The sequence below is a fragment of the Mastigoproctus giganteus genome, chromosome 9 (assembly GCF_048544385.1).
Source record: "Mastigoproctus giganteus isolate SK-2022 chromosome 9, ASM4854438v1, whole genome shotgun sequence".
Taxonomy (NCBI): Eukaryota; Metazoa; Arthropoda; class Arachnida; order Uropygi; family Thelyphonidae; genus Mastigoproctus; species Mastigoproctus giganteus.
Window position 1 is genome coordinate 148,554,449 of NC_143583.1, and position 13,471 is coordinate 148,567,919.

Consider the following 13,471-nt stretch of genomic DNA (forward strand, 5'->3'; position numbering starts at 1 on the left):
AGAATAATGATATTCAGCTCAGGACCCTGGCTGTGCCAAGCCCATACTCACCAGATGTGAGCCCCTGGGGTTCAAGTTTAAAAGCAATAACATGTTAGCAATGAGATATAGTTGAAATTTTCCACCATGTCCAATTTTGTGCCTGAATTTCTTCTTTACAACCTTGGTTCCACCCTGGCTTTGGAGAGCATTGAAACTATAATGAATGATTTTGGAATTGCAATTGCCACTGCATGAATAATACACTTGTGTTGTGCTTCACTGCATCTTCAATAGAATCTGCTGAATCTCAACTGGATCCAATTCAGTAAGCTGCACAAATGTACTAGGCCGCCATAGCCTAGAGGTCAGGAGCGTGGATGCATAAGTACACGTGCCTTGAGTGACCGGGGTTCAAGCCCATGACTGCTACATAAGGTGCTGTTTCTTGTATTCTGTCTATCTTGTGAACTCCTCTAACCGTTTGGTCATCCCGGAGTATAAAGTTATTTTTTTACTCCAATCTGCTTGATCAAACTTCCATCATGGAATTCTAGATGGATGGCAAGGTTGTCTGCCCACTACAGTGGATATTACAGGAAAGTGATCACTTCCATAAAAATTCTGTTCCACCTCCCAGGAAAGCAGAGAAAGTAAGGAAGGGGAGCAAACAAGAGAGAGGAAGAAAACATTCAGGTAGGCATGTGGAAATAGGTGTTCATTCCCACATTTAATAAGATAAAGTCATTATAATTCAGCATGCATTTCAGAATACAACCCGGTTCATTAGTTTCTGCACTATCATGCAAGGTACTGTGCCCATTAAAGTCTCCAAGAAGCAGGGGTGCAGATAGCATTGCAAAATAAGATTGCCAAGATCTGCTTGGGTGCTGTTTGCTCCAGGAGGCAAATACATAGAATAGACTGTTAGGAAGAACTCCACTGCTAGATGAATTGCTAGTCTTTTAAGTTGGTCTTCAACTGAACAATATAAAAGGGGCATGATTAACCACAATGACTGTGACTCATCCCATGGGCTGGGCCATCCTTGTTTCTGTCTTTACGGATGGCGGTAAAAGACTGCAGGATGGGATTGTCATTTTCCTTTAGATATGTTTAGATATGTGAACAAAAGCAAACGGGTTCATGCTTATGCAAGAGCAATTTGACGTCCTCCACATTTCATCAGAATCCACAACTCTATTGTAAGAATTTAGCCATTAGTGTGTGGATTTAATGGAACTGTTAGCTGACTTCTGAAGAGATGTGTGTTCTGATTTACCTACTTTGGTTTTAAATCATTTTGGGAAATAGAAAGTGTGCAGTATCCATATGTTCCTCAGGATCCAAAAGAGGATTATCACACTACTTTTCTTCGTTTAACTCCATAGCACATCTGTATTGCTCCTCTACTAAAAATCTGGATCTTAGTGGGCTCTTCAGATCTTACTTAAAAAAAAAATGTTCTTGTTTATATTCCAGCATGACCACCAGGTCAGCAGAGTTTATAATAAATCAATCTATACAAATATTAATCATATTTAGCAGTCATGGGCTTGAACCCTGGTCCATTCAAAAGTGTGTGCTACTGAACTTGAGCTCCTGACCACTCGGCTACGTCAGGCCTCTACCTCTGTTAGTATTGAGATGGGTGTAATTACTTCATGTGCCTGTGTCAATAAGTAGTGGGCACATGGAGTAAAAGATTGCGATGATGGAACTGAAATATGTATGTATGTTTGTGTTGATGTAGAACACTTGCGCAAAACACTTGAGAGTAGGATTTCCCATTATTTACTGGTATGATCTGTTTAATTGCCTCTGTATATGGGTTATTTTGATCTGTCCTGATTTTCTGAATCCGTTTCTCATCTTCCCACTGTTGGCATCCCCCTTGAATAAGTATAAGATTCACCTTCACAATTTAAGCATGCTAGTTTCGGAAAATAACATCAAAGGGCATTCTGTGATGTTATGTTCCACTCCTCCAAACTGAGGAAAAACAGGAAACCCACCTGCCTGCCATCTGAGAGTGGCCATATTTTTGGCATCAAAAACACTATCAGATTGGGAATGTACAGTGAGTGAGTCAGTGATGGGGGTTTAATGGCGCACGAGCTGCTGGGGCTATAGTGCGCCTATTCATAGGAAAATGATAAAAATGAAATTTCAGATATAATCAATTTATAGTTTATTAGAGTGATGTTTTAGAATTTATGATACATTCCAATTTTTTTCAAAAAGGAGAAGAATTCATTGATGTTTGCATCGTCACCAATAAAATGTTTTAATGTCTTCGGTTCCGGAAGATTTTTTAGGGAAAGGAAGATGGATATTCTGTCCTGATCATAATGGGGCAGTCAACAAGAATGTGTTTGACTGATAAGTGCGAGGAACAATGTGGACATTGAGGAGGATCCTCTCCTGTAAGTAGATGGTGAGTCAGATATGTATGTCCTATCCGTGCGCGTGCAAGCACTACTTCTTCTCTTCGTACTGTTTTGATGCTACAGCGCCAAAGCTGTGGATCCTGTTTCAACTGATAAAGTTTATTATTGGCTTGGGTGTGCCATAACTCTTTCCACATTGCAAGACATGTTGTTTGTATGATATGATATGATTATAATCATAGCTTGGAATAGGAGCAAGCGTTAAATCATAAGTTGATGGATTTTTGGCAGTTTTGTCAGCCAGTTCATTCCCTTTTATCCCCGAATGGGCTGGGATCCAGCAAAAGGTCACTGATTGATGACGTTCCTCAATTTTCAATAAGAGGCCTTCTGATTTGGTTTATTAGAAGATGAACCTTGTAAGAAAAGTTTTGTATTGCCTATAATTGAGCTTAGAGAGTCAGTGTATACAATATATTTTAGAGATGGGTAGATATTCAGGTTTTCTAAAGCTAACTTTATTGCATGAAGTTCTGCAGAGAAGCTGCTATACTCAGGTGGAAGGGAAGCAGAAATGATTGTAGAGGGAAATACTGCTGCTGCTCCAATGGCTGAGTGTGATTTGGATCCATCAGTATATATTGGCAATAAATTAGCATATTTCTGAATATGGCTTGCATGGAGTTGTTTCACGTTGAGTGACGGTAGAAGATTCTTTCCCCATTTTTGAAGATAAGTATCACAAGTTAATTGTGGAGGAGGTGTCCAAGGTGGGTGAGAGCATTTCACTACGTCTAGCCTGTTGACATTAGGAATATTCCAACTCTGTGTTATTTCAATTAGGCGTAAGCCTGCCAGTCTTATTTTACTCGGTTTATTTCTATAAAGGTTTTGCAGTGGTGGATTAAAGAGATATGGCCCAATAGGATGCTGACAGCAGCTTTGTATTCGGGCTGCATACTTAAGAAGTAGTGTTTTCCTGCGGAGACAAAGAGGGGGCTCATGTGCTTCAATATATAAACTATGGGTAGGGGATGTCCTGAATGCGCCAAGGGCAATCCGCAGTGCACTATGCTGTATAGGGTCCAACCAGCGTAGCGTACTCTTTCGGGCAGAATCGTAGATTGGAGCACCATAATCCAAATGGGATCTGATCAATGCTCTATATAGCAGAAGCAAAGATGTGCGGTCTGCTCCCCAAGACATTGCAGATAAAGCTCTGAGTATGTTCAGTTTTTTGAGGCAGGAAGTATGCAGCGATTTAATGTGCTCAAAGAAATTTAATTTTCTGTCAAGGATTAATCCCAAGAATCTGACATTGTTGGTCACTGGAATGGTAAAATTTGACATCTGAAGTTCAGGATCTGTATGCATTTTTCGTTGATTACAAAAGTGGACTGCAACAGTTTTCTGCTGAGCTAGACGATAGCCATTGAGTCCTGCCCACCTTTGCACCTTATTCAAGGATAACTGCAGTTGCCATTCAATGGATCTCATATTTGCCATTCTCATTTCTTGCCATTCTCATATTCTGAGAATGGCAAGAAATGGAGAGATCATCCGCATAAAGATAGGTCTCAACTGTATTTGGAAGTTCTTTTGTTATAGAATCAATTTTAAGGGCGAAGAGGGTTGCACTCAATACAGAACCTTGTGGCACTCCTTCTTCCCGTAAAAATGTCATAGAAAGCGAGTTGTGGTATCGAACTTGGAACGAACGATTCTGAAGAAAGTTTCTGATGAATATAGGAAGGTTGCTCGTAGACCAAGGACATGGAGGTCACTGAGAATGCCATGACGCCAGGTAGTGTCAAATGCCTTCTCTATGTCTATGGAAACCAAAACGAGATGTTCATTTTTTACGAAGACATTGCGAATTGCAGACTCGGCCTTAATCATGAGATCTAAGGAGGACCTGTTCTTACGAAAGCCATGCTGATTATTACTCATTAGGTGTTATGTTTCGATCGTCCAAACAAGTCGATTATGAATAATTTTTTCCAGTAATTTACCGAGACAACTGGAGAGGGAAATTGGTCGGTAATTGTATGGCCTTGTAGGGTCTTTTCCAGGTTTCAAAAAGGCAAGAACTGTGGCATGATGCCAAGAGCTGGGATAAATGTTTTCCATAAATATTCTTTTAAAGTAGACCAGTAGTATTTGTAAATTTTTGTCACCAAGGTTTTGTAACATGATATAAGATATTCCATCTGGCCCAGCGGCACCGTTGTGTGTCGTTTTCATGGCATGTAGAAGTTCGTGATATTGAAGAGGCTGGTTACACGGAAGGAAAACTGAGGTTCAAAAGTATATGACTCGTTCTTCGCTCTTGGTCTTTATTTTCTGAAAATCCACAGAATAAGTTGAGGCCGCTGAAACTTTAGCAAACGTTTTGCCCAAACATTTGCTATGTCCTCAGGAGCAGAGAGTTCCTGCCCATTCCATGAAAGAATTGGTGAAGGGGTTGTAGGGAATTTTCCAGAAATCTGTCTGATTTTCTTCCATATTAACCTGGAGTTAGTGTGTCTGTTTATGGTAAATGCAAAACTAATCCAAGAATTCTTCTTGGCTTGCCTTTGAATGAGACGTACTTTCGCTCTTAGCTTCTTGTAATTGATAAGATTAGCTGTGGTTGGTGATCTACGAAATAAATTCTATGCTTTATTTTTAAACTTCTTTGCTTTTGTGCAGTCTTCAGTCCACCAATAGTTAACGTGCCGTCGGGAACGAGGATTCGACAATAGAATTGAACACTTAGCTGCCGATAGTAGGTGTGAAGTAATATAATCTGTGGCTTCATCTATCGACTGTGAACATATATATTGCTCATCCAGGGTGAAAGGATTGAAATTTGACCCAGTTGGCTTGAGAGAACTTCCATTTCCCGCAGTGTTGACTAATGGTGGTTGTGCAGTAAGCAGATCACAAATAATAGGGAAATGATCACTGCCCAAGGGGTCATCTAAAACAGACCATTCTATGATTGGAAACAGAATCGGGGAACATACTGATAGATCAATTGCAGAAGTTTGTCCAGTTGGTAATTGTATGTGAGTGGGTGCACCAGTATTAAGAACAGTAAGGTTTTGCTTGTCTAGAAAAGTTTCAATTAGGCGGCCATGTTTATCTACTTTTGTTGATCCCCATAAGGGATGGTGACTATTGAAATCACCCAACAGACAGACAGGGGGTGGTAATTGCATTAGCAGGTTTTCAAGATCTTCGTAAGAGAAGGTATGACTTGGTGGGAGATAGACTGATGCTAGTGTTAATGCAATCTGGGTTATCAAACGTACGGCAACAACTTCAATATTAGTTTGCAAAACAATTTGTTTGGTCGGGATCTTTGAGCTGATGACGATGGCCACACCTCCACGGGCAGCATTTGAAATATTACGATCTTATCGATATATGGCATAGTTCTTTATGTTGGTGGAAATTTGTGGAGTTAGATAGGTTTCCTGTAGACAGAAACCAACTGGAGAATAGCGGTGAATTAGAACTTGAATATCATTAAAGTTGCTACGAAATCCTCTACAATTCCATTGTAGAATATAAGGCATTATTGGTGTTTAGTAGATGAAGCTGTATCTGACTGTTTTTATAATGTGGTTGGCTTGTGACGTTCAAGCTTTGGTTTGTCTTGTTTGGAGAAGAATGGTCGACCAGTGTCCATTTCTTCTTCCGCATGTATTTCTAAGATAGGTTCTTGTCTAGATGAGTCGAATGTATCCATAGATGTTTCTTGGATATTCTTTTTTAAATGTGAGCTGCGATTAATCGATGTAGAAGCAATCACTGTGGGAGGAGAAGGAGATGTTGCTGGTCCTGTAATTGCAGTATTATTTGCCTGGTTCAACTGCTTGGGGGTATTGGACTGTTGCTGAGAGAGAACAGCCCGAGCCCAGTCAGAGATTGAAGTGTTTGTAGGTACTGTAACTTCGGTTTGGGTGCCCACTCATTGATACTTTTTCGCAATACTGGCGCATGTACACTTAGTCATACTGGGAGCAATTACTTTCCTTGCTTCTGAAAACTTACTTTATTTTCAATCTTATATGTCACAATTTTCTTTTCAGTTTTCCATTTCTCGCATGACCTGGAGTAAGCAGGATGGTTGCCTTTACAGTTGGGGCAGGCCATTTCTTTTGCTGAGCAATCACTTTGAGTGTGTTCAGAGGACCCACAATTGGGGCAAACTTGATTTCCTCTGCATGTCGTTTGAGAGTGGCCATACTTTTGGCACTTAAAACATCTCAATGGATTAGGAATGTAGGGCCTAATGCGATAAAGTAGATAGCCTGCTTTTATCGATGTTGGTAGATTTGGCATATCGAAAGTGAGAATAATGTTCCTTGTAGGTGTAAGTGTATTGTCTTTTTTAGTCATAATCCTTTTGACTGCAATGACATTTTGATCTTGAAGTTCTTGCATTATCTCCTCCATGACATTCAAAAGATCCCAGCTGGATATAACCCCTTTGGATGTATTTAGGGTTGCATGGGGAGAAACCTTTACTCGAATTCCAGCAAAGTTGGCAAGGTTTAATAGTTTCTGCGAATGTCCATGGTTTATTGTCTCCACTAGTAGGTTGCCTGATTGCAGTCTCTTGACTGTCTTAGCCAATCCTGCTAGACTTTCCAGGTGTTTTTGGATAACAAACGGAGAGAGCTTACTGAAAGGCTGATCTCCAGGAGATCAGCAAGAGAAATGCAGGACAATTTGTCGCTGAGGAAGTGGTTTTCAACCTTTTGGGTTGTGACATATTATGGTGAATGTGTATCTCTGGCCGAGAGCTTGTCGGCTCTAGAGGTGGAAACGTATTTTGGTCCATGCTTGCTCCTTTTGGCCCTTGGCAGATTAGCTTTTCTGCCAAGATTTCCGGCCCTGCCACGGGGAGGCAGGAGCAGTGCCCAGTGTGACCAAGCGTAGAGTAGTAAGGGTTAGTAAAGGAAATATGAAAAATAAAGAAAGGTAGCTTTTCTTTCTTGGTCTGTACAAGTACTTTTTGTGACAGTAGCTGATATTAAAAAATAAATTTCTTAAGGAGAGGAACTTAATATAACTTTAAATCACTTTTAGATAATCACTTTTTAAGCACAGAGAAAACGCTCGATCACATTCGCTTGGTACCCGGGGCCTGGGAATGTACAGCCTTATAGGACAGTTCAAATATCATTGATGGAGGTAGGCATTTTGGGCATGTTAAATGTAAGAATAAAAACCCTAGTTGGAACTAGTTTTCCCTCCTTATGCACAAATATCCTCTTAACAACTGTCACCTACCCCCCCCCCCTTAGTCCCTTAGTTCGTTGCATCTCTCTCATGTTTTAAGGAGATCCCACTCAGCAACTACGATGGACTGAATGTTCTGTGTGGTGTTAATTCAATTGGAATGCCTCCATGAGACATTGCTTGGGGGAGCAATTCTGAACATTGTACTGAATTCTAAGTTGTGTTACCAAATTTGGGGACCTTGCCAGCCCTTCAAGACTCTTCTAAATGAAGAACAGTGACATTTTACCAATTTACTTTTCTCCAATAAAATGCACAATAAAAAAAAAAAGTTAGGTACAGGAAGTAGTGCAGCTTCCTTTCTGTGTTTATTTTTGTTGGTACCATTTTCTTCATTATCATTTCCAGGTCGGGGATTTCTTCTTCTTTTGGGTAGAGACACCAAAAAAAAAGAAAAACTAGAATTACCCATAGAATACAGTAATAAAAATCAGTATCTTTAAGGCTTTCCACTCACCCATGGAGCCCAATGAGGGGGATGCCCGAGTCACCCAGATACTATTCCCATAGATGCAACAGAACTTGACCATGTTCTAGGACCAAAGGGAAGGAGACCAGTTGGAGAACAGTTGACCCTAATAAGCATACTTTCCAGTCAACTGATCCTGAATTGCTGACACAGGACATCCCATCTTGGCCAAAGCAGTGTATTATGGTTGGGCCCCTTAAACACCAGGCTACTGCTTCTGGCAAGTCCATGGGTAACAATGCATGGAAAACATGCTGGATTCTAGTTACAGTGATCCAGTTTTTTTTTTTTTTTTTTTTTTTTTTGGCGCATCGGCTTCTGTGGCCATAATGCACCTCACAAGGTTTTTGCAGTACTTTGATCCAAGCCCGAGGCGGGATTCGAACCCGCGACCTTTGGGTTGCCAGGCAGGCACTTTACCCACCCGGCTAGCCCGGTCGGCACAACAGTGATCCAGTTGTTGTTGTTGTTATTTGTTTTTAGGAGCATTAGCAACTAAGGCCATATTCATCCGGTGTGGTCGTCATTCCCTGACCTTTCCACATGCTTCGTATTTGGTGGTGACGGGCTCGATCCCCGGTCTAATCAAGAAGCTACGCACTGCTGCTCCTTCTCACCTGGCTACGGAGGCGCCCATAGTGATCCAGATCCAATAACTTGAACAGAGAGACATACACAGAGTTCTAGGTAGAAGCATCTGCAGTCCAGCTTCCCTATTAGGAATTTTGCTGGACTGCTTCATACTGTCTGTCAATTACTCTGTCTCCATCTCCCCTCCTCATATTCCTACATTGTCATACATCACTAGTGAAGATGTTTAGGGCAGGTATATACATTGGATCCCAGTAATATTAATCTGTGGATCCAGCAGCATCACGAGGAGCGACCTCTCACTGCATACAGGTGCCCATGTCAGAATGACCAAGGGATTTCATCAAGTAGTGTTTATGCAACAGGTACTGTCAAGAAGTTGAGTATATTCTTAGTGTGTGTGTGTGTGTGTGTGTGTGTTCCAAAATCTCATGATCCTCATTCCACTTTATCTGCTGAATACATCATGAATAGTCACACTATTAGAACAAACTAAACTGCTGAACTATCAAAACATTCCGACGTTCATTTGACAAATATATGTAGTTTCAGTTCCAATCTCAATGACATTCATTTCAACTCATGGTCTGCCGAGGCACACTTCCTATTTCTAACAGAAACCCAATTATTACTGGTTGCCTTAATTACTACTCATCTAAGTTGTCCTAATTCTTTGCTACACATTTACTTTTGCTTCAAAGGTTGTACTTGTGCATGTGTCCACCCTGATATGTCCTATCAGAAACATACTAATTTCAAATCTCTATTTTCTATGGCTTAAAAGATCTCTAAACCATTCTGTGAAATTCATTTGTTGCTTTTATCAAGCTCCCATTCCACTAATCATTTGGAACTCTAACTTCCTTTCATTGAAACTCTACTTTCTCCAGTCCAACTTACCTAAAGTAGGGTAATTTTCCTTGGAGATTATAATGTTCACAATTCCAACTGGATTCAATTTTATAGTTAGATGGACTCATCAGCAAGATGCTGGGGCCTCTGCAATAACTAATGACTTCACACAGTCTGTTCATTTTAATTACAAGAATATCAGACCATCCTAACCACACACACACACAAACACACACCCAACGTTCTTGATCTTTTTTCTCACAAATGGCCCTTCAAAGTACACTTCAAGGTGAATGGTCCTCTGGGCACCTCAGATCACAACTTGGTGATGGTTTCTTCTCTAATGGAATCTTTCTCTTGTGGCTATTCTCAGCCTTGTGCTGTTGGCATTACAATAATGCAAACTGGAATGATCTCTGTGAAATTCCTATTTCTTTTTTAAATCTTTTGAAGTCAGCATTTACTGAGATTGTATCAGTGAAATTATTCTCGTTGTAGGGATGAAATCCTTTATTCTGCACTCAATCTTAAAATATTGTCCTTTACCTTGGTTTTAATAAATGTGCCAAGTATGTTCAAGATAAAAATAAAAATTGCATGCATATTGCAATTGGCTCACATCCAAATTTCCTGGTTCATTTTCTGCCTGCACTAAAGCTCACAACAATTGTAAAACAGTTATTAATCAATTCAAAACAAGGTCCTGTGTAAACAAAGAGTAGAAATCTTACTTCTTGTCCAAATGGTAGTTGACATTCTGGTCTCTTGCCAACTATTGACTGCAAATTTTGCCCATCTACATATACTCCCACCTCTGTTAAAAACTTATGGTTCTATCGCTTCCTCGATAAAGATAAAGCCAACTTACTAGCAGCCTACTTTTCTTCTAATTCTTGTATTGATAATCTTTGTAACCCACTTCATACCACATTCCCAATACATTCCACTCAATGCTTCCTTTGATCTTCCATCAAAATTATGTCAGAATTTTGAAAATTGTGATGCCAAGAAAGCTCCAGGTCTCGATGACATTTCTCCACTTGTTCTTAAAACATGCTTCTGAGTTTGTTCCTGTTTTGTGTCACATTTTCATAATTTCCTGACTTATAATCCTAATTGTTGGAATAAGAAAAGATTGGAAATATTCTCATATCAACCTGTTACTAAAAAGGGTAGCAAAAATCTCTCCCATCCATGTACCTCTGCCTCTCATAAATCCATTAACTGCCAAAAATATCTCAAAACCTTCCATGTGAATGATATCGATTCAATCAGTGTTGATCCACTAGTGTTAATATATATATTGGATAACATTATCCATCTATGGACAAATTCAATGGAAAGGTTTCGAGAAACTCAACCAACAGCTCCTGACATTTCTAGAACTTTGGCATAAAGATAAAGATCTTAACAAGCTTCCATCTTATGGACTGCTGAAGGTTTTTTACAACTGGGTACCCAGTTTTCTCTCTGTCTACTCACTGTGGGTGGTGGTAGATGGCTCCCTGTCTTCTAATTTCTCAATTAATGCTGGTATTTCCCAAAGTTCAGTTCTTTCTCCCACTCTTTTCCTGGTGTATTAATGACCTTCTTTCACTGGCTAAAAATCCTGTCCGTAGTTTTGCTGATGACAAACTAGAATGTGGAATGCAATGCCCTGCACAAATAGTGTAAACTTCTCGAATATCCACTACCCATTCTTTAAATGTCGATCTCCAGGTTTCTCCAGTGGGGAAAAGATAACATGGTGATTTTAATACTTCTAAAACTCAGTTTTGTCTTATAGCTTGCAAAAAGGATTCATCTGCTCCTATGCTTATATTCGATGACACTGATTTCTAGGCAAATCACATATCTCTGTTGGGACTATCCTGACTTATAATCTCTCTTGGCATAAGCACATTACAAATATTTCTTCCTCTGCATCTGAAAAACTGGGTTTTCATTTTCACTCTGTGTTACTTTTCTTATAAATAATACTCATTTTTTTAAGAATCTCAAGTGCACCCTACCATGGAATATTGTTCATACATCTGGGGTGGTGCATCCAAAACCTCTCTCAGAGTTGTAGTCTCTATTAAAAGAGGGCAGTCAAGTAAGTTATTAATTCATACCTTACAAAGCTCTCCACACACTCTCTCTCTCTCTCTCTCTCTCTCTCTCTCTCTCTCTCTCTCTCTCTCTCTCTCTCATAGAAGTTCTGTCTCTGCTACATGCCATTTCTATAGATACTTCCATGGACACTGTTCTTCTGAATTGGCATCTATAATTACCCTTCTTGTTTCCAAACCAGTCCAAAGAACATGCTGCAACCAGAAAGCATTCATTTACTTTCTAACTTCAGACTCAGTGAACTAATTTTTCTTCTTCCTCATTTATTACTTTAACTTCTGTTTTCTGCAACAACCTTCCTTCATGTGTATTTCCTGAAAATTACAATCTACAGAAATTCAAGTCAAACATTCAAGAAAAACAATGTCAACAAGTGTCTTCTGTCTTTTCAACCTTCAACTCATGCACAGTACTAAGTACTGTAGATTCTAATACTTTTCTCCGTTGGGGTTTACTTAAACAAAAATTCACCAATATTGAAAACATTTATGGTTGTATTAGTAAAAGACATAACTTTGTAAATTCTTAGATAAATTTAAAAATACACTAATGAACATAACTAGGACCATAAAGTCTATCGATTAAACACAATTTATTACATAAATTTAGCAACATATAAGTTACTAAATTTATAAGTCACTAAATTTAGTAACATAAGTAAAAAATGGTATAATATTTTTTTTGAAGAGCAGTAAATTAGACTAGTATTCTCTTCGAAGGCTCAAACCCATTTTGTTTCACACTAAATATTATTAACTAAAATTCACCAGCAACAATAAAATATTTTATCTCTAAAGCATAACTTCACAATGTTTAATTTACAGGTGTTAGTTTGCCTGCCATTTTCTAGAAGTTTAAATTCAAATATTGCAATGGTAGATGGAGGGACAGCAGATCGGATTTATACATATCATGACAAATTATCAAAACGAAGAACTAATTTAAATTACAATACCTGAGTTTTTTGTCTCAGCTGTTCCTGTGCTCTTCTTAGCACTTCTTGTTGTTGTTGTTTCAAGAATTCTTGCCTTTGTCTTTCTATTTCTTCATATCGTTTTTGTTTTTCCAATTCCCTCTGTTGCTCTAATTTCCTTTGCCTTTCTGCTTCTCGTTGCCTTTCCAACTCTTGCCTTTCAATTTCCTTTTGTTGTTCCATTTGCCGTTGTCGTTCCATTTCTTGCATAATTCTCTGTTGCTTATTTTGAGTCAAGAGAATAAAAAACATTCAATTAACTGTATAAAATAAGACTATGCTACAAGCATTTTTTAATTAATAATATACCATGTTTAAAACATACCAACAGCATTTATAATATATATTTTGTTCTTAAATGAATGACAGGTAATTCCATTAAGAATACAAATAAACTGCAGTTAATTCTATGAAGAATCACACTAAGCTAATTCTGTGATCATGTGCAACTGCATTCATAGGTGGCACAAAAGGGAAAATTAAAGCTAATTACAACAGATATACAGTGGCTCATATTCAGTGGTGTGCTGGAGCCGCATTGCGCGAGCTGATTGTTAAGCTTTCAAGAATTCTGTGAGTCAGTTGTTAAACCAACAATGGCTATATACCGTAAAGCACAATACTAAGTACTGTACATAGCAACCAAATACCAATGGCTAGTGTCATTTGGTCGCTATGCTTGTATACAGTAACAAGGAAAATACAGTAGACACTAAGAGCTTTGGAAAATTTAAAGTTAGGTACTCGAAAACATGAATCTCAAGTTGAAGAACTGATTTAATCAGATAATTTTAAATATATTCACTTTAA

At 38.9% G+C, this 13,471-nt stretch overlaps 1 protein-coding gene across 9 annotated transcripts in view; it reads right to left on the reverse strand.

Annotated features, from left to right (window-relative positions):
• Gyf (GIGYF family protein Gyf) overlaps positions 1–13,471 on the reverse strand; it is a 915,224-nt gene that overhangs the window by 292,599 nt on the left and 609,154 nt on the right. For all 9 annotated transcript variants that reach the window (XM_090381591.1, XM_090381590.1, XM_090381592.1 and 6 more), the window contains one exon: positions 12,644–12,883. In XM_090381591.1, coding sequence (XP_090237717.1) covers positions 12,644–12,883 — 240 coding nt within the window. The remainder of the gene's footprint in view (positions 1–12,643; positions 12,884–13,471) is intronic.